The sequence below is a fragment of the Gopherus evgoodei genome, chromosome 21, assembly GCF_007399415.2.
Source record: "Gopherus evgoodei ecotype Sinaloan lineage chromosome 21, rGopEvg1_v1.p, whole genome shotgun sequence".
NCBI lineage: Eukaryota > Metazoa > Chordata > Testudines > Testudinidae > Gopherus > Gopherus evgoodei.
Window position 1 is genome coordinate 12,822,896 of NC_044342.1, and position 20,596 is coordinate 12,843,491.

Sequence of the window (20,596 nt, forward strand, 5' to 3'; positions counted from 1 at the left end):
CACTGAGGGTATTCAGCAAAAACAAAACAAAACAAACCAGGTCAAACGCTCACAAATGAGGCATAAAAAAGAAGAGAGACTCAAATTTAGTGGACACTTTGGTAAAAATTGGCTTTGGGGTTTGATTTGTTTTTCAGATATTCTGAGCATCTGCCGGCCTCATTGGCTTCTTGTGGAGTTGAGTGCAATCAGCAATCTAGAAATCAGGCCCAAGGTATCTCAAAGCCAGAGGACACTTTTGAAGATGATGGCCTAAGATATTCATTGTTCTTACTTTTCATAGATCCATAGGGTTTATGGCCAGAAGGGATCATTAGATGAGCTAGTGTGACTTCCTGTATAGCCCAGGCCAGAGAACCTTGCCCAATTACTACTGGATTAATCCCAATAACTTGTTTTGAGTAAAGCATCTTCAAGACAAGTATCCATGTGATGAAATTAGAATGGCTCTGTAATAATTTCTGCACACAGTGTTTTGACCTGGTCATTGGGCCATTTACAAATATTCAGATTTAACCTAATTAAGGGGCAGTAAGGGTAATCAATCAGGAAAGGAAAAAGAATGGCTCATGATAAGCCACTTCTCAGCAAACGCCTGAGATCTGATACTGAAAATGCGAGGATAGGTAAAGGCTTGGGAACCAGAGAATCAAACATATGATTGCAAAATTATAAAACAAGTTGTCTAGGGGAGCCAAGTAAAGGAAGCATAGAGACAGGATCCCACTGGGGTGCCTGAAGAAGCCAGGTCATTAGTTAAGCTAGATTATGTGTTGTTTTAAAATTAATATGTTTTCCTTCTAAATGCCTTGTTCCTAGTTGTCATAGGTCTCATCCCCACTCTGAACTTTAGGGTACAGGCGTGGGGACCTGCATGGACACTTCTAAGCTTAACTACCAGCTTAGATCTGGTCCGGCTGCCACCACTCGCAAGCACTACTTTCCTTCACTGGGTAGCCTTGAGAGACTTTAACAATTTCCTAGTGAACACAGATCCAAACCCCTTGGATCTTAAAACAAGGGGAAATTAACCATCCTCCCTCCTTTCTCCCACTAACTTCTGGTAGATCCAGATTCAATTCCCTTGGATCTTAAAACAAGGAAAAATCAATCAGATATTAAGAAAAAGGCTTTTAATTAAAGAAAAGAAAGGTAAAAGAAAACTCTCTGGGAGAGATTAGCATACCAGCGACTCTCACAGACAACAGATTTCAAACACAGAGGATCTTCCTCTGGGCAAAAACATAGTTACAAAAAAAATACCCAAATACTCAATTTGACTATTCCTCTAATTGCACAAGACAGGTTACGAAGAAACAAATATAAACCTATTTATTTCCTTCACTAATACTCACTACTTAATAAGAGGCTGAATTCTGTGGGGAATTTTCTGGGATGGGAAACAGTATCCTTAAGCAACACCAGTGCTAAAAATGTGTGCCAGGCATTAGCAGACATTTTTGCCAGGGTAGGTTGGCCCTCTGACATCCTTATCAATTCGGGAACTAATTTCCTGGTAGAAACCATAAAAAACCTGTGGGAAGCTCATAGAGTGAATCACTTGGTTGCCATCTCTTACCACCATCAAACCAATGGCCTGGTGGAGAGGTTTAATGGAACTTTGGGGGCCATGATACGTAAATTCGTAAATGAACACTCCAACAATTGGCACCTAGTGTTGCTGCAGTTGCTTTTTGCCTACAGGGTTGTACCACATCCAAGTTTAGGGTTTTCATCATTTGAACTTGTGTATGGCCATGAGGGTAGTTGGTGAAGCAGCAGTGGGAGGGGTTTATGCCTTCTCCAGGAATTAACATTCTAGACTTTGTAAGCAACCTACAAAACACCCTCTGACACTCTTTACCCTTGCTAAAGAAAACCTAAAGGATGCTCAGGAAGAGCAAAAGGCCTGGTATAATAAACATTCCAGAGAACGGTCCTTCAAAGTAGGAGACCATGTCATGGTCTTAAAGGCGCTCCAGGCCCATAAAATGGAAGCCTTGTGGGAAGGATCTTTCACGGTCCAGGAGCGCTTAGGAACCGTTACCTATCTCATAGCATTCCCCACCTCCAACATAAAGCCTAAAGTATACCATGTTAATTCTCTTAAGCCCTTTTATTCCAGAGAATTAAAGGTTTTCCAGTTTACAGCCCAGAAAACAGATGACACGGAGGGGTCTGAAGGTGTCTACTATGAAGGAAAAAGTGACGGTGGCGTGGAAGAGGTGACCCTCTCCACGACCCTTGGGCGTCTGCAGTTTATTTCCTTCACTAATACTAATATTCACTACTTAATAAGAGGCTGAATTCTGGAGCTTTCCCACTTTGGTTCAAAGCGAAACTGACTCAGACAAAGGGAATTTCCCTCCTCCCTTTTGAACCATCTTGTCCTTCCATTGGTTCCTCTGGTGTCAGCTATGCTAGGTGAATTCTTAACCCTTAACTATCTGTTTATGACACTAGTGTTAAAAGAAACCAAACTTTGGTTTCAGAAGGTTGTCTGATTCTATTCATCACTGGTCACAGTGGCAAGTTGATACACAGTAAAGCTTCATATAACACTAATCTCCAAGGCAGTTTGTGTTTAGAATCCACCCTCATTTCCTGCTGACTTCGCAAGCTGCACGGAGCTCCGAGTTAATTCAGTTTAATTAATGTGGAGCCGATCGTGAATTTTGTGGGCTTGGTTCTGCCAAACTTACTCACCGAAGTAACCAGCACTCACTCAAGTGACCATGTCAACTTTGAGATGGCAAATTGCCTGAGTAACTGATACTTATATGAATGAGGGCTTCAGGAGGAGGTCACATTTGCAACAAAACTCTACGGAAGATCTGATGGACTTAAGAAAACCCTTCAGACTCAATTCTTCAACTTTTATCCACTCAAGCAATGACTAATCTTTGCGGATGCAGGAAGGAGCACTCTTGGACTTATTACTAGAGCAGGATTGCTCACAAGGGCATTGAAAGATTGGTTGCTGATTTTAAGCTTCATGGATCCCCACCTACTAAGTTTGGTGTTCAAGACATGGGGATTCTGTGGTAGTCTTTCTGACTACTGTGAGATCATTCGTACAGGCTTGTGCCCCTACATATGTTCTTTGGTTCATACTTTCAGAAGCCTGACAAGCTACCAAAGAAAGCTACCTTTGTTCTCAAGTAGGTGAGATTCTCTTGATTTTATTAGAGAACTGAGGCTGGATGACACATAAAACTTAGCTACGTTACTCAGGTGTCTGAAAAATTCACATTGCTGAGAGACATAGTTAAGCTGATGTAAACCCTGGTATAGACACTGCTAGATCAATGGGAGAATTCTTCTATCAACCCCTTGGTAGAATTACCTTTCATCACTAGAGCAAATATCCCTACTGCAGTGTTACAGTGGCACAGCTAGGGTACTATAGTATCTGTAGAGTAGACAAGATGATATTGTAGATAATATTATTCCTTGTTAGGAAGACCTTATTGACTTAGCTAATCATGACGAAGGAGGATGCTCTGGGAGAAAATAACAGGCAAAGGGTGTAGATGGACTGGGAACAGAATGCACAGAATTAGGCTATCGTGTTTGCGTGTTCAATAAGCAATAGTTTTTCTTTCTTTCTTTCTTTTGGATTAATTAGCAAATTGTTGTTGAGATGGTGTACAGAAACAAGATGCATCTCCAGATTTTGGGGAGCACCATGGGAGAAAGGATGAAGGGACTAGTGGGCAAAGGGAACAAAGGAAGCGCAGAGTTGGATGGGACAGGCAAACCCTGGAGAGCAGAGTGTTAGGTGACCATGTAGCATAGGTTTCTGGAGTGGTTGGAGAGGGATGTGGGAGGTGACAATGTGCTGCTGATATTAAAGAGGCAGCTGCCAGAAGAACTTTCACTAGTGCCTGTGTGACTGAGGTGGCAATAAGGAGGGACTGGGGATTCAGATCCTTTGTCTCATCAATCATAGGGATGTTTTCCCACAGTCACAGAATCATAGAAAAGTAGGACTAGAAGAGACATCGACAGGGCTTCTAATCCAGTGCCCTGCACAGAGGCAGGGCTAGGTATTATCTACACCATCCCTGACAGGTGTTTGTCTAACCTGCTCTTAAAAATCTCCAGTGATGGAGATTCCACAACCTTCCTAGGGAATTTGTTCCAGTGTTGAACCACCCGGACAGGAAGTTTTTCCTAATTTCTAACTTACATTTTCCTTGAATAATTCAAACCCATTGCTTCTTGTGCTGTCCTCAGTAGTTAACAAGAACAATGTATCACCCTCTTCTCTATAACACATTTTTACATACTTGATGACTGTTACACGTCTCCTCTTCTCAAGACTAAATAAACTGAATTTTGTCAATCTTTCCTCGTAGTTCATGCCTTCTAGATCTTTAATCATGTTTGTTGCTCTCCTCTGAATTTTCTCCAGTTTGTCCACATCTTTCCTGAAGTGTGGTGACCAGAACTGGACATAGTGCTCCATCTGAAGCCATATCAGTGCTGAGTAGAGTGGATAAATTACTTCTGTCTTGCTCACAACACTCCTGCTAATACATCCCAAAATTATATGTGTTTTTTTGTTTTGTTTTTGTTTTTTGCAACAGTATTACATTGTTGATTCATATTTAGTTTGTGATCTACTGTGTCCCCCAGATCCTTTTCTGCAATACTATGTCATAGGCAGTCATTTCCCATTTAGTATTTGTGCAATTGATTATTCCTTCCTCAGTATAGAACGTTGCATTTGTCCTTATTGAATTTCATCCTGTTTACTTGAGAGACCATTTCTTCAGTTTGTCCAGATCATTTTGAATTATAATCTTGTCCTACAATCACTTGCAACCCCTCCCAGCTTGGTATCATCTGTAAACATTGTAAGTGTGCTTTCTATTGCATTATCCACATCATATATGAAGATATTCAATAGAACTGGACCCAAGAAAGATCCCTGCAGGACATGCCTGTCCAGCTCGATAGTGAACCATTGATAACTACTTTCTGAGTATGGCTTTTCAGCCAGTTCTGCACCCTCTTACAGTATATTTGTCTAGTTCAGTGGTTTTCAACCTGTGGTCCACAGATCCTTGGGGGTCTGCAGTCTATGTCTAAGATTTCCAGATGGGTTGGTGTGATGAGTTGGATCACAGAAACCCCCTTTGGGACTGCCACCTGATGTACCTAGACTACCTCTCAGCTTGGAAAAGAGGAGACTAAGAGGGGATATGATAGAGGCATATAAAATCATGAGTGATGTAGAGAAAGTAGATAAGGAAAAGTTATTTACTTATTCCCATAATTCAAGAACTAGGGGTCACCAAATGAAATTAATGGACAGCAGGTTTAAAACAAATAAAAGGGAGTTCTTCTTCACACAGCACACAGTCAACCTGTGGAAATCCTTGCCTGAGGAGGTTGTGAAGACTAGGACTATAACAGTGTTTAAAAGAGAATTGGATACATTCATGGAAGTTAAGTCCATCAATGGCTATTAGCCAGGATGGGTAAGGAATGGTGTCCCTTGACTTTGTTTGTCAGAGGGTGTAGATGGATGGCAGGAGAGAGACCATCTGTTAGGTTCACTCCTTCTGGGGCACCTGGCATTGGCCATTATTGGTAGACAGGATACTAGGCTAGATGGACCTCTGGTCTGACCTAGTATGGTCATTCTTATGTTCTGATGAGCCTGTTTTCCCTGCCAGCTTGGGACTTCAGTCCTTTGCTTGTTTGAGACAGACACACTTGCCTGCTGCAAACACAAGTCTAGGTCTGAACCACATCCCCCACAAGCTGCAGGCTTAACTGCAAACAGTTTAAGAAGTACTCCTGTCTCCAGCACTCAGATACCCAACTCCCAGTGGGGTCCAAACCCCAAATAAATCCATTTTACCATGTATAAGGCTTATACAGATGTAATCCTTTTGCCAGACTGAGTTGATAGCAGCAAGGGCTTGGTTTAGTACCTAGGGATTCTCTTTCAACAACGCAACACATGCAAATTGGCTTTAGCCCCTGTCATGGCATATTTCCTCAGTCTGAACCTTAGAGTCCAAAAAATGGGGTACCAGTATGAATTCCTCTAAGCTTAATTACCAGCTTAGATCTTTTAGCGCTGCCACCAACCAGAAATTCCAGTGCCTGGTACACTCTGGTCCCCTCTAAACCTTCCCCGGGAACCCCCAAGACCCAGACCCTCTGGATCTTAACACAAGGAAAGTAAACACTTTCCCTCACCGTTGCTTCTCCCAGGCTTCCCCTCCCTGGGTTACCCTGGAAGATTGCTGTGATTCAAACTCCTTGTATCACAACACAGAGAAATCAGGTTTGTTTCCCCCACTTCCCTTTCCTTCTCAGGCTTTCCCTTCCTGGGCTATCATGGAGAGATAGACAGACTTAAGCTCCGTGAATCTAAAACAAAGGGATTCCACCCTTCTCCCCGCCCTTCTCCTTCCCTGTTAAGTACAGACTCAATTCCCTTGAGCCTCAACAAGGGGAAAAAATCAAATAGGTCTAAAAAAGCAAAACTTTTAATAAAAAGAAAGAAAAAAAAGTAAAAGGTGTCTCTGTAATTTAGATGGTAAAAGTTACAGGGTCTTTCAGCTTATAAACACTAGAAAGAAAAGCCTCCTCCCAGCAAAATATACATTTGCAAATACAGAAAACAATCAAAAGACTATAACCGCCTTTCTACTTAATACTCACTATTCTGAATATATAAGAGACTGTAGCAGGGAGATTGGCAAGAAACCTGGTTGCACATCTAGTCCCTTTCAGGACCCAGAGAGAACAAAGCAAAACCCAAAAAACACAAACAAAGGCTTCCCTCCACCGAGACTTGAAAGTATCTTGTTTCCTGATTGGTCCTCTGGTCAGGTGTTTTTGGTTCCCTGTTTGTTAACCCTTTACAGGTAAAAGAGACATTAACCCTTAACTATCTGTTTATGACACGCCCCCCCAAATCACAGACAGTGGGGAACCTCACTGGCGGTGATTTCTTTCTAGAACTTTAGAATAAACAAATTAATACAACACATGCACCTTTACATGTACTACTAAGTAAGCAAACTACAAGACTTTCTACATTTTAAGGACAAATTTTAACCAGTGGATTCTGGGAAACTTTCACGAGAGAGTGCATCAGCTACTTTGTTAGAAGCCCCTGAAATGTGTTGAATATCAAAATCAAAATCTTGGAGAGCTAAACTCCATCGAAGCACTTTTTTGTTGTTCCCCTTGGCAGTATGAAGCCACTTTAGCGCAGCATGGTTGGTTTGTAGCTGGAACCGCCGTCCCCAAACGTATGGGCGTAGCTTTTCCAGGGCGTACACAATGGCGTAGCATTGCTTTTCACTGACTGACCAGTGACTTTCCCTCTCAGACAGTTTCTTGCTGAGAAACATGACAGGATGCAAGTTGTGATCCGGTCCTTCCTGCATGAGAACTGCTCCTATACCACGCTCAGATGCATCGGTGGTTACTAGGAATGGTTTGTCAAAGTCCGGGGCCCTTAGCACAGGGTCAGACGTGAGTGTCGCCTTAAGCTGGGTAAAGGCCTTCTGACACTCATTAATCCATTTAACTGCATTCAGCTGGGTCTTTTTGGTCAGGTCAGTCAGTGGGGCAGCGATTTGGCTGTAGTGTGGTACAAATAGTCTGTAATACCCAGCCAAGCCTAAGAAGGATTGGACCTGTTTCTTTGACTATGGGACAGGCCGCTTTTGGATAGCATCCACCTTGGCCTGTAGGGGGTTTATGATTCCTCGACCCACCTGGTGTCCCAAGTAAGTCACTCTGTTTTGGCCTGTTTGACACTTTTTGGCCTTAACAGTTAGTCCTGCCTGACTGATGTGCTCAAAGACCTTTTCCAGGTGTTCTAGGTGTTCGGGCCAGGAGTCAGAAAAAATGGCCACATTATTGAGGTAGGCAACTGCATATTCTCCCAGTCCTGCTAGTAGACCATCTACCAGCCTCTGGAAGGTAGCGGGTGCATTTCGCAGCCCCAAAGGAAGCACATTAAATTCATACACTCCCACATGGGTGATGTATGCTGACCTCTCTTTGGCAGGTTTGTTTAGCGGTACTTGCCAGTACCCCTTGGTTAAGTCTATTTTAGATATGAATTGGGCACGTCCCAACTTCTCCAATAGCTCGTTGGTGCGTGGCATTGGATAGTTGTCTGAACGAGTTACCGCATTTAGCTTACAGTAGTCCACGCAAAAGCGTATTTCCCCATCTGGTCTGGGTACCAGAACCACTGGAGATGCCCATGCACTGGTAGATGGGCGGATTATACCCATCTGTAGCATGTTTTGGATCTCCCGTTCTATAGCAGCTTGGGCGTGAGGAGACACTCTTCTAATTGGGTGAGCATTACCTGTGTCAATGGAGTGGTATGCCCGTTCAGTCCGTCCTGGGGTGGCGGGGGAGACTGTGTGAACTATGGTAGAGCTATGGAATAGCTACTCACAGTGCAACGCTCCGGAAATCAACGCTAGCCTCAGACCATGGACGCACGCTGCCGAATTAATGTGCTTAGTGTGGCCACGTGCACTAGACTTTATACAATCTGTTTTACAAAACCAGTTTATGTAAAATCGGACTAATCCCGTAGTGTAGACGTATCCAAAGTTCCACTACTGCAGGCCAGCAGACAAGCTCTGATTCGGCCAGTGCCCAGCATTTGCACAGGGGTGTTTCACTGAGTCAATCATTGTCCTCTGACCAGGAAACAAGAGATGAAAAGGAAGAGTAGCTCACCATGGGGTGTGGTGGATTTTCCAAAGGGCGTAGTGGATTTTCCTTCAGTTGGAGTCTTTAAGTCAAGACTGGACATTTCTTCCTAGAAGATACAACCAGAAGTGATGTGCTTGGTGCAGGAATCATGGGGTGGGAATCTCTGTTCTGTGTTGTGCAAAGGTTTGGCAGAATTCATTTTTCTAAATAGTTCTGAGGGATGATATCAATGCTTTCTAAAGCATTTTTTAGATTGTTATTAATTGAAATTTTCACAGTTGTGTGAAATTATGGAGGGGTGGTTTATGCCTTATGTCCCTTGCAGTTCATGTTTCAGGATTTCAGCCAGCTGCCTCCAAGGGTTAGTAAAGGATTTTCTCTCTCTCTCTCTCAGGTACTGGGCTGGCTGATTCATGCTCACATGACTTAAGGGATGGCTTTCCATTGAATGTGCTGGTGCCTTGTCATGACCATACAGGCAGTGTACCCAAACAGTGTCTGGAATGCTCATAAAGTGCTTTGTAGATAATAAACCTGGACAAACAATATTCAAGGTTCCATCTAGATCTGGTCAAAATTGATAAGTATTTTCCATAGGGGCAAACAAGCAAATTAAATATTCTTTTTTTTAATATATATTGTCAAGTTCTTGGATGATAGAAAAATGCCTTTTTGTTTGTTTGTTTTTCCATTTTGAATATGTTTCCTACTCTTTTCCCCTTTCTACAGTAAAAGAAGGAAGTGAGAGGAAAAGGGGAGAAAAGAATCAAGAACAAAAAAGAAAATCTGGATTTCTTTTCATTTGTATAATTAAAAAAAATAATTTAAGAAAGAAAGAAAGAAAGAAAGAAAGAAAGAAAGAAAGAAAGAAAGAAAGAAAGAAATCATTTCACATGCACACAGAAAATATTTTCATTCTGTTAACATTTTTTCATGGATTTTTTCTGGTGTTTTTACACAGCTTTCACTGAAAAAAGATGAGATAGAAGAAAAAAACTGATTTCATTTTTCAGGTTTGAAAACAAAATAAAACATTTTCAGTTTTAATTTAATCAATGAAAAGCCAATGCCCCACAACATTTCTATTTATTTTTTAAGATAAAAAAAATCAATTTTTCATGAGAAGAAATGTTTGTTGAAAAACACAACCAAATCAACAAAAATGCCTGCCTCTGGGTATTGAGTGAATGTTGGCACAGAATACCTGCCAATCTGAGCTTGCTACTACTGCCATCTTCACCTCACGGCCCCTGCAAACCAGCTAGTGCTCATTACACACACACAGGGCACATGTGGCCAGTCACAAACAATGATGTCTTCACACTTCACAAGGAACTTTGTTATATGGGCTAAACCCAGCTGATAAGGACCAGATTGGGCCAGGCAACAGCACCAGGCTCACAGGGCCCTTGGAGGTGGGGAAGTTGGACAAACACAAAGAAATGAACCCAGAGCCCCAGTCAACAGGGACAGTCCTCACCCATCTGGGGGTTTGATAGTGCGCTGGGAGATGTGTACTCATAGAACAGAGGCCATTCTTGGGGATGGCCTGTGAAATGGTCACCGCAAAGGGACTCAGCATATGGCAGCCTCGGAGAGAATCTGCTTTGCTGCTACTAACAATACAGAACAGTATGAAGGCAGGGAGCTGCTACAGTGAGTGTCCCCACAAATGATAGCAGAATCAGGGACTGCACCATCAGTCTCTGGGTGGCATAGACAGCCCTTGAGATGCCTTGAAGCTTTGGCAAATGAGGGGAATGATTAGAAAATGGTTATGGAGGTAGTCACCAGGTGGCGCTGTTAAATATTGTTTTAAAAGTTTTTTATTTGCCTTTGTGAGTCTCTGAAGAAGTGCTGTAGGGCTCTTCAGTTTGTGACTCAGTTTCTTTTGCGGTGACCTGTTGCAAACTGCAGAAGAGTTTGCTTCCTGTCATAATGTCCATAAATAGAGTCAAATATTGGGATAGAGCTGCTTCTTTGGAACAGACCTAGGTGCATGGGTCAAGAGCCCTAAAAGAAGGAATTTCACGCATGTTGTTTCTTTCCACCTCTGTTCCAGGACAGGTTCATGTAGTGTCAAGTTACACTAAAAAGTAATCCAGACTTCACATCACTGGATTCTCCTCCAATGGGAAACCAATCACCAAGTCCTGGTTTCTGCTATCATTCAGAAGAGGACAGAGAATATTGTCAAACAAATAAAGATGAATAATTAATAATCATATCAAAGTTCCTTGGGGTAAATATTTCCATTGGGATTGGATGTGTGTATTTTGAATGTGTGTGTGTGACAGAGAGATTTCCTTTCAAACAAAGCCTTCACTTGCAAACTACAGATTAAATTAACACTCTGTACCCTTTGTTTTTACTAAACTGCATGACCTGAAAAACCAGTCTGACAAGCTTCACTTTTCTTAGCCATTCTTACATATGAAGTTTCTCCACTGAAGACAAAGCGACAACTGACATGCATAAAGATTACTCAGCAGTGTCAGTGGCTGCAGGACCAGGCACTCCATGAGCAATGTGTTACATTTCAACCATGCAGAGCAATGATCTCCTACTGCTGGGATCAGAAAGGGAAGTTCTCTGGGTGTGGGCAATTGGTTGCATTAGGACAGTTGTTTGTACTGACTGCACAGAACACACAGCACTAACTCCCCAGGCTCAGCCCCTTTGGAGGTGGAACCAGGGGAAACTCAGCCTGCTGTGGAGAAGGATACAAATATGTGGTAACCTCTGCACTGTGCAAATAGAGAGGAAATAGCATGTTCTAACACAGCACACGGCAGCTGCTTGTCCATTCAGGTAGATGCAGGTGTCTTTGCTGAAAAGATCCAGATTTTGCACAGAGAGAGAGACAAGAACTTCATCTTATGAATCTATGTCCTGGCTGCTGAACACAGAGAAACAAGCTAGCTTCAAGCTTCAGCTGTCCTGTGGTTACAGGTGAGCACCATCTTCCTGAGTGCATTTCTGTCCCACCTTCCAGACAGGGGCATGAATGGGCTTTGTGAATATAAACAGTCTTAGCCTCACCTTCCCACAGAAGTGACAGTCAGTGTTCATAGCACCATTTAACAATGAGAAAATTGAGATACACGTCTTGCGAAAGGTCCTCAGCTAGTGATCTGGTCCACTGAGTCCAATGGAGTTACGGTTCATTCACTCCAGCCAGGGCTCTGGGTCAGTGTGACTAGGCCAAAGCCTGGAGTATCATAGTGGGAATCCAAACAAAGTGAAGCAGAAAGAAAGGACCATAATAACAACATGTAAAATGTAAGGAGGAAATTAGCAGGATGGCAAAGGGTGGCTTGGCCTTTGAAGAGAGCTGGGCTCTGCCCCCACCTCTGCCTTGTCCTCTGAAGCCAGCCTTTGAGTTTAGGTTTGGGTGACAAGACAGTAGCTCGGGGTGGGGCTTCCTAAAAGAGGGAGGCAGCTGAGCTCCCCTGATCAGACAGACGTGGGGAGCTGTCAGAGAGCTGGGCTTGACACTCAAGGAAAGAGGAGAGGGCTGCAAGGTGTTTTCTGCAGGGGATCCAGACGGGAAGCAGAGTCAGAAAGGAGTGGGAAAGAAACTCTGTCTAGCAACAGTGAGGTGTAGGAGCAAATCCTGGACAGGGAATGAGAGGATAAGGAGAGGCTTGCTGGGAGATTCTAGCTCTGAGTGAAACCCTTATTTCATATCAATAGAGAAGACCACAGAAGGAGAGGGTAATTCAAAGGCACCAACAGTGGAAGTTGGTTTGATGGAGGGATGAGGGGGGGAGCGGAGGCAGCAGCAGGATCTGGTAAGAGAAAAAGTTCGACTGCCAGAGGGAATTTGAAGAACAAGTGGTCTGAGTTAAAAGCAAGCAGCAAACTCTTTCAGTTTGTCTGAAGCAGGAAACTACAAGACTCTGTGGATCCACTGAACTCTCAGGGAATAATGATAAGGACTAGAGTTGGTAGGAAATTTTCCAACACTCAGTTTCATCAGAAAATGGCAATTCGTCAGAATGAAATGTTTCATAGAATCATAGAAGTGTTGGGCTGGAAGGGACATCAAGGGATCAGCTAGGCTAGCCCCCTGCACCTAGACAGGACCAAGTAAACCTAGCCCCTCCCTGACAGATGTTTGGCCAACCTGGTCCTAAAAACCTCCAGTGATGGGGAGTCCACAACTGCCCTTGGAAGCCTAGTCCACAGCTTAACAACCCTTAGAGAGAGAAAGATTTTCCTAACATCTGACCTAAATCACCCTTAAAGCAGACTAAGCCCGTTACTTCTTGTCCTACCTTCCGTGGACATAGAGAACAATTTTTTCCCATCTTATTTATAACAACCCTTAACCTATGTGTAGACTATTATCATGTCCCGCCTCAATCTTCTGTTCTCACCTTTCTTCATGGGTGAAGTTTCCTAAACTCTTTATCATTTTTGTTGCTCTCCTTTGGACTCTTCTCATAGTTCTCCACATCTTTCCTAATACGTGGTGCTCAGAATTGTACCCCTTACTCCAGCTAAGTCCTCAGCATCACCACATAGGGTGAGACAATTACCTCTTGTGTCTTACATATGACATTCTTGTTAATACTCCTAATCATTTTCACTGTCCTTCTATGCACCTTTTCCAGTTCTAATCTATCTTTTTTTTTTGAGATATGGCAACCAGAACTGCTCTTAGTGTTCAAGGTGTGGGTGTACCATGGATTGATATATTAGCAAAATAATATATTCTGTTGTGTTATCTATGCCTTTCCTTATGGTTCCTAACATTCTGTTTGCTTTTTTGACTGCTGCCGCAGATTGAGTGGATGTTTCAGAGAACTATTCACAATGACTCCAAGATCTTTCTTGAGCGGTAACCGCTAACTTTGACCCTCATTTTGTGTGTATATTTGGGATGATGTTTTCCAAAGTACAATATTTTGCATTTATCAACATTGAATTTTATCTGCCATTTTGTTTCCAGTCAGTAATTTTAGTCAGATCCCTTTGTAACTCTTCTGACATCTGTTGTCTCTATCATCATTATTTTCCTGAGAACCCCTCCACTGCAGAGAGACAGAAATAATTTTCCAGTGCTCCTCTCACAGTGTGCATGAGACACCTGCCCCGATGTCTAAGTTTAGACAATCATGTAAGACCTGGTCACCAGGAGAGGGAAAGGAGGTTTTGCATCTTTATGGAATTAACTGATGACGTTTGATGAACTGTTAACACTGTGTTCTTCTGATTTGATGGCAAAGTTTTTTTTGTTTGGTTGTTTTTTTGTGTTCCTAATGTCAACCCATGGCCGACACAGAATGGAGAAATCAAACGACCATCACAGAATTTATCTTCCTGGGATTTGGGGATCTCCCTGAGTTGCAGATCCTTCTCTTCCTGCTGTTTCTAGTGTTCTACATTGCAACCATGGCTGGCAACGTCCTCATTGTTGTGCTAGTTGTGACTGATCAGCACCTTCACACCTCCATGTACTTCTTCCTGGGGAACTTGTCCTTCTTGGAAACCTGCTACACCTCCACCATCCTGCCCAAGATGCTGGCCAGTCTCCTGACTGGGGATCGGACCATTTCAGTCAGTGGCTGCCTTGCACAACTGTTCTTCTTTGGTTCCCTGGCAGGTACAGAATGCTGTCTTCTAGCAGTGATGTCTTATGATCGGTATTTAGCGATATGTAAACCCCTGCACTATTCAGTTCTGATGAATATCAGGCTTTGTCTCCAGTTGGCTGCTGGGTCATGGTTCAATGGTTCTTTGGCTACTACCATCTTTATATTATTCATGTCACAGTTCATATTCTGTGGCCTGAATGAAATTGACCATTTCTACTGTGATTCCGGCCTATTGGTAAATCTTGCTTGTGGAGACACACACCTTATGGCATTGTTGCCTTCTGTCCTAGCCTGTGTATTCACTCTGCCTCCATTTCTACTAACCTTGACATCCTACGTGTGTATCATCACCACCATCCTGAGAATCCCTTCCATCACTGGGAGGCAGAAAGCCTTTTCCACCTGCTCCTCTCACCTAATTGTGGTGACAATTTTCTATGGGACCATAATGATTGTCTACATGCTCCCAAAACGTGATACACCACGAGTGCTAAAGAAAGTGCTCTCTCTTTGCTACACAGTCCTCACTCCTCTGGTAAACCCTCTGATCTACAGCCTGAGAAACAGAGACTTCAAGGAAGCCTTGAGCCAAGCAGTCATTAAATACATTCACAAAGAATGTAGAGACGGGTAGATAATAGCTAAGGGCCAATTTTTCAAGGTGTTTAGACACCAAGTGAGATTTTGAAATCAAGATACTTTTGAAACTCCCATGAGGCACCTTTGGAATACCTTTGGAATTCTGGCCTTTAGCACGAGGTTTTAAAAGCTTCCTGGGTGATTTGGGCAAAAAGCCTCTACTGAAATTAATTTGAAAACTCCCATTGAAAATCTCAGAACACATCTTAAAAAAATAAATGCAGATAATCTTCCTGGATCTACTGAGCTTTTATGGTCCCTCCCTTTGTCCATTTAACAGAGGGCACAAGCAAGTGAGGTTGTGGACAGCTCTGTCAGCCTCTCATGTTCGGCACTGACACATACAGGATGATGGTGTCTTTTCTCTTTTGGAGTGACTAAACATTCACACTGGGTGAGGTGTGTATGTGGCGTCTGAGAATGCACAGAGCTGACAAGTCATATAAGCGACACTAACCACTAAATATCAAAGCAAATCCCTGGCTGTACCCCCAGCTGTACATTGTTTCTCTGTTGTTTGCAGTGTTGTTGTAACCATGTTGTTTCCAGATAATGTTTCTCTGTGTTCCATAATAAAAGCTTGTAATCAATGCCAGAGAATGTCATGCAAATAAAACATAAGGAATGATGTTATCATCAGGTTGGTTGCTTCAAATGATATCTTATGCCTCTAAAGACACAATAGGGTATCCAAACGGAGCTCAAGCCTGTGTTGTCCAGTTAAGGCAAAGGACCAGGCTTGGAGATGGCCAGACATTTTTCCCCACCATGGAGGTTTAAGTAGGCACCAATCATTGTGAATAGAAAATTTCCACAACATTTTTATTGCCAGGAAAAAAAAAGTGCATATTTCACCAAAATAAATAATTGGGCAAAATAAAAAAAATGAACCATTTCTAGATGTAATATATTCACCACCAGCTCCCTTGACTCTTTGGAAGGCAGGAGAAAGGTTCACTCATCCTTTCCTCAGGCCACAGACTGAAAGATGCTGTTTTGTTGGAAAATTGACCTACATTTGAATTTAGACATATGGTCTGAATTCCTGGAGTCACATGACCGGGTATTTTTTAGATGAAGTTTCTAGGTCTTTTTTAGATACAAGGAAAAGCTTGAAAATGGATCTCAAGTGTAACTGGGACAGTGATATCTACCTGAGTGTGCAGAGAGCCTGAGACAATAGCTCTCCAAGGACGGAGTTGACCGGAGTGTAATCAATGCAGCATCTCCTGTCTGAGTCAGTGGAGAGACTGAGACAATCCCTCTTTGGGGAGGGGAGAAGCTGTCTTAAATGTAACCAACACAGCAATATTGGCCTGAGTGTGCAGAGAGCCTGAGATAATAGCTTTCAACTGGGGGAACTGCACCACTCATGTCAATGGAGTGTTGGACCCAGTAACCTTGAGAGGACCCCACCAACCATATCTCAGCACAGGACACTGTGAGTGTAGAAGGAGGTGAAGATCACAGTGGGCCCAGCCTCACACACATCCCTCCAAGGCCAGTGGGTCCAACACTCCATTGAGATAAATGGTGCAGTTCTCCCCACTGAGAGCTATTGTCTCAGCTCTCTGCACACTCAGGCAAAAAACACTGTGTCAGTTACACTTGGGAGCCATCCTCGAGCTTTCCACTATAACTTAAAAACCTAGAAACGTGTTCTTAAATTAAAGCTGAGATTCTGCTGTAACCATGTCCTTTGGAAATTAGTGCTTTTATCTCAATCAAGTGTAGATTAACCCCCCTAAGCCAAGAAGCAGCTATCCATTTGAGGCCCAAGGAAATTGGAGGGAACGATGAGTGAGTCTTTCCTCTGCCTTCCCATAGGGCCAAGGGAGCTGGTGGATGGATGATCTGCACATTTAGGTCTGACCTCTCAGACCAGGATGGAGAGGCAGAGCAGAGGAAGAATGTCTGCAGTTAGACACGTGTGACTGGCCTATGCCAGCTGACCTGGACTCATGGGGTTTAGGCTGTGGTGGTGTTTCATCGTAGAGTAGACTTCTGGGCTTAGGCTGGAGTCTGGGTTCTAGGCTCCTGTGAGGTGGGAGGGTCCCAAAGGAGGGACTGCAGCCCAAGCATGGAAGTCTGCACTGCAATTAAATAGCCCAGCAGCAAGTGTCAGCTGGCACCTTCCAGCCATGAGTGTCTAACTGCAGTGTAGACATACTCTCAGGGAGCAGTCAGCCAGGTCAGCCAAACCTAGGAGGGTAAAGGAAGGGCACAAACTAAGGGCCATATTATCCAAATCTCTCATGTGGCGGGTGACGAGCTGTGTCAAAAATCTGACGCAGGAGCTGCTGGCTGATCGGTGTTTTTGAAAACCTGTCTCTTTTCCTTGCCAAAATGGGAGTGAAGCTTTTTTGGGAAATCTGTCCTCAGCTGTAGGTGCCAAGCTGCTGGAAATCAGGCCTTCCAGGTGGCATTTTCAAAAGCACCTGTGTGGTTTAAAAGCCTAACTCCCATTTCTAAAGTCATTGCGATTTGGGCTCCTAAACAGCTTAGTGGCTTTTGGAAAATCCCACTTCATCTAACAAGCTCAGTGCTGAAACATCCCAGTCCAGGAGATGTGCCAGGGAACATAAGGGGGTGCAGAATTCTGTCTCTGTGTAGGTGCCCTCATGACTGTCTGAGCATCTCCCAAACGTTAATGGATTTTCTTCACACAACCCCCCTGTGAGGTCGGAGAGGATTATGCTCATTTTCCAGATAAGGATTGAGGGCATAGGGAAGATTGAGGGACTTTCCTAAAATCATACAGGATATTTGTAGCTGAGTTGGGCACAGAACTCAAGCCTCTTTAATCCCCACTTAAGCTTAAACCCAGTCCAGGTCAACATCCACTTGACCAGTCCAATAGGAAAAGATGCAATAAATTCAAGGTGAAGAAACCGTAGTATAGCACACATCATCAAACAGCTCAATCCTAGACAGAGCTAGGTGTGAGGCAGAGAATATTCATTTGTTTTCCCCACCCACACTTGCCTCCCCTTCCAAACTCAGCCAGAAAGTCTGCCACACCTGGGCCTGAAACGAGGGCCAGTTTCTTGAAGTTTCCTTCTCAAGGAAAAGAAAAAAATGGGTTAGAATGAAAACAAACATGTAGAACTGCTCAAATTTTTCATTTGGAAGCGGAAACAATGTTGGAAAATGGCCTTTTTAAAATGGAAACCTTTCATTGAAATTGTAGATTTTGAATGAAATATTCTGCTTTTATCATTGAAAATGCATTATTTTTATTGTTGTTGTTGTTATGTTTGTTTTCCCCAATCTCTCCATCCCCATCCCTCTTTATCCATGATGTCCATTGGGAGTGACAGGAGTGCATTTATCTCATTGAGAACTGATTTTTTCATTGCAGAAGATTCTCAAAAAAACCTAAAATTGAGGTGGAAAAGGCTGTGAAACACCCCCAGACAAGAATGACACAAAATGAGCATATTAATTGAATTAGTATTCTTGTATTGTCATTTTTAATCAAAATATTTTAATGTATCTATAGAAACTGATAACATTCACTTTAATTTTTATTGTATGTTTAAAATTCATTGACCCTGGAATTGTTTTTGCAAGTTCTTTTCCTGCCAGCACAATCTTAGCTCTCTGTACTGAATCTTGTTCTGATGTCTCAAAATCTGACATAGACATCACGTGCGTCACACTTATTATCAAACCCTTAAAAATGAGTACAAAATTTCATTCTAGTAGCATCCTGAGCTTCAGTGAAACTGCAAATATTAGTCCTGAAACCGAGTGACAGATAGAACAGCCAGTGTGTCCCTGATTCACAAAGTGTTTCTCAGGCTGTTAAGGAGGGAGTTAGTACACAGAAGCAGACAGAAAACACTTTGTTGAGGTGTCTGAAAAAAACGGTTAATTTAAGCACACAATTCATCCCATTGTAGTCAAGTGCTTAAAATCAACTGTTTTCTTTACCTTCCTGTATAATGGATTACATATTCAATGATCCCCTCAATTTTTCCAAATAATGGCCAACTAGAACCTGCTTCACAGAATCAATAAATCAGCTTAGATTCCCCCCAGTCAGAGCTGCTGAGGGGGATTTTTCTGTGAAAATTGTTGAAAGAAAACAAACTTCTGATTTTGTCTGAATATTTCGATTTGTTTCCGTATTGTTGGTTGATTTTTTTTTTCAGTTTTGGGGTATTCCCCCATCCACTTTCACATTTCACTTTGCCCACATTTTTTCCTAGTGAAAAAAACCTACACTTTGAGTTTTTACTTCTATCCCCTGGAAACGTGCATTAATAATGGCAAGGTGAGGACAAAGTGTTACTTTCCCTCCCTTTCATTTTTTTCATTTTCATTTCAATATTTTTCTGGTGGAAAAAAAGGTCTGGTTTTCCATCTTTCTCTGTAATTTATTATTGTCAGAAAAGTGAGATACAAGTCTGTTCCTTTTCCAGTAAGAAGAAATATTTTCTCTCAGCTTTAAATCTTTTTACTTTTTTCACATTCTTACAGGCTAAGAAATAGAAGTAAAATGGGGGGAAAAAGTCTCCCGCTTGTTTAATTTTTTCCATTCAAAAAGTGGGGAGAAGAGTAAAAATAAAGGCAAAGCTCCATCTTTTTCACTTTCCTTATTCAATTAAAACATTAAAATGTTTCCAAAAGTGTCCCCTTCCCCCATTTTCTCTCTAAGGTGGAACAAGCAGGTCAGACTATCTCAAATCCTGTGAAAATACAAATGTATTCACTGCTTTTTGCAAGGCCTTCTTGACCTCTCTGTTTCTCAGGCTGTAGATGAGTGGATTGACCAGGGGGGTCAGAACAGTGTAGAAGACTGAGAACACTTTGTTCAGGGCTTTCAGTGTGTTGGTTTTGGGGAGCAGATACACAATAATTATGGTCCCATAGAAAATTGTCACCACGATGAGGTGAGAGGAGCAGGTGGAAAAGGCCTTTTGCCTGCCGGTGGTGGAAGGGATTCTCAGGATACTGAGAATGATATAAACATAGGACTTCAGGGTAAGGAATGGGAGCTGGGTGAATATCGAGGCCAGAATGAGGATGGCGAGTTCAGCCAGATGCGTGTCACTGCAGGACAGTTTTATTATTGGGTTGAAATCACAAAAGAAATGATCAATTTCATTGGGGCCGCAGAAAATGAATTGGGATATCAGGGAGGTGATTATGGTGCTAGCCAGAAACCCACTTACCCAAGAAGCAGCTGCTAGCATGGCACAGACATTGCCATTCATAAGGGCTGCATAACGCAATGCTTTGCAGATGGCTAAATACTGATCATAAGACATCACAGATAAGAGATAACACTCAGCAAGTACCAGGAAAGCAAAGAAATAATATTGCAAGAAGCAGTTTCTGATTGAAATGGTTCTGTCCCCAGTCAGGAGACTGGCCAGCATCCTGGGCAGGATGGTGGAGGTGTAGCAGATCTCAAAGCAGGACAAATTCCCCAGGAAGAAGTACATGGGGGTGTGAAGGTGCTGATCAGCCATAACTACCATAACAATGAGGATGTTCCCTGCCATGGTCACAATATAGATCACTAGAAAGAGCAGGAAGAGAAGGGTCTGTAATTCAGAGATATTATTGAATCCCAGGAGGATGAACTCTGTGACGGATGTTTGGTTTCCCTGATCTCTATTCACCAT

The 20,596-nt window shown here is 42.7% G+C and overlaps 2 protein-coding genes across 2 annotated transcripts; one reads left to right on the forward strand and one right to left on the reverse strand.

The window, feature by feature from the left end:
* The first annotated feature begins 13,995 nt into the window (after positions 1-13,995).
* Positions 13,996-14,955, forward strand: LOC115638086 (olfactory receptor 11A1-like). Its single transcript, XM_030539673.1, has one exon. The coding sequence runs from the start codon at positions 13,996-13,998 to the stop codon at positions 14,953-14,955; it is 960 nt and encodes a 319-aa protein (XP_030395533.1).
* A 4,687-nt stretch (positions 14,956-19,642) lies between these two features.
* On the reverse strand, positions 19,643-20,596 carry LOC115638088 (olfactory receptor 11L1-like). The gene has a single exon (XM_030539674.1). It carries the CDS (start codon positions 20,594-20,596, stop codon positions 19,643-19,645), a length of 954 nt encoding a protein of 317 aa, XP_030395534.1.

Bases quoted from the DNA above. Each gene is read 5' to 3' on its own strand.
- LOC115638086 (XM_030539673.1), top strand. From the start codon at position 13,996: ATGGCCGACACAGAATGGAGAAATCAAACGACCATCACAGAATTTATC.
- LOC115638088 (XM_030539674.1), bottom strand. From the start codon at position 20,596: ATGGTGAATAGAGATCAGGGAAACCAAACATCCGTCACAGAGTTCATC.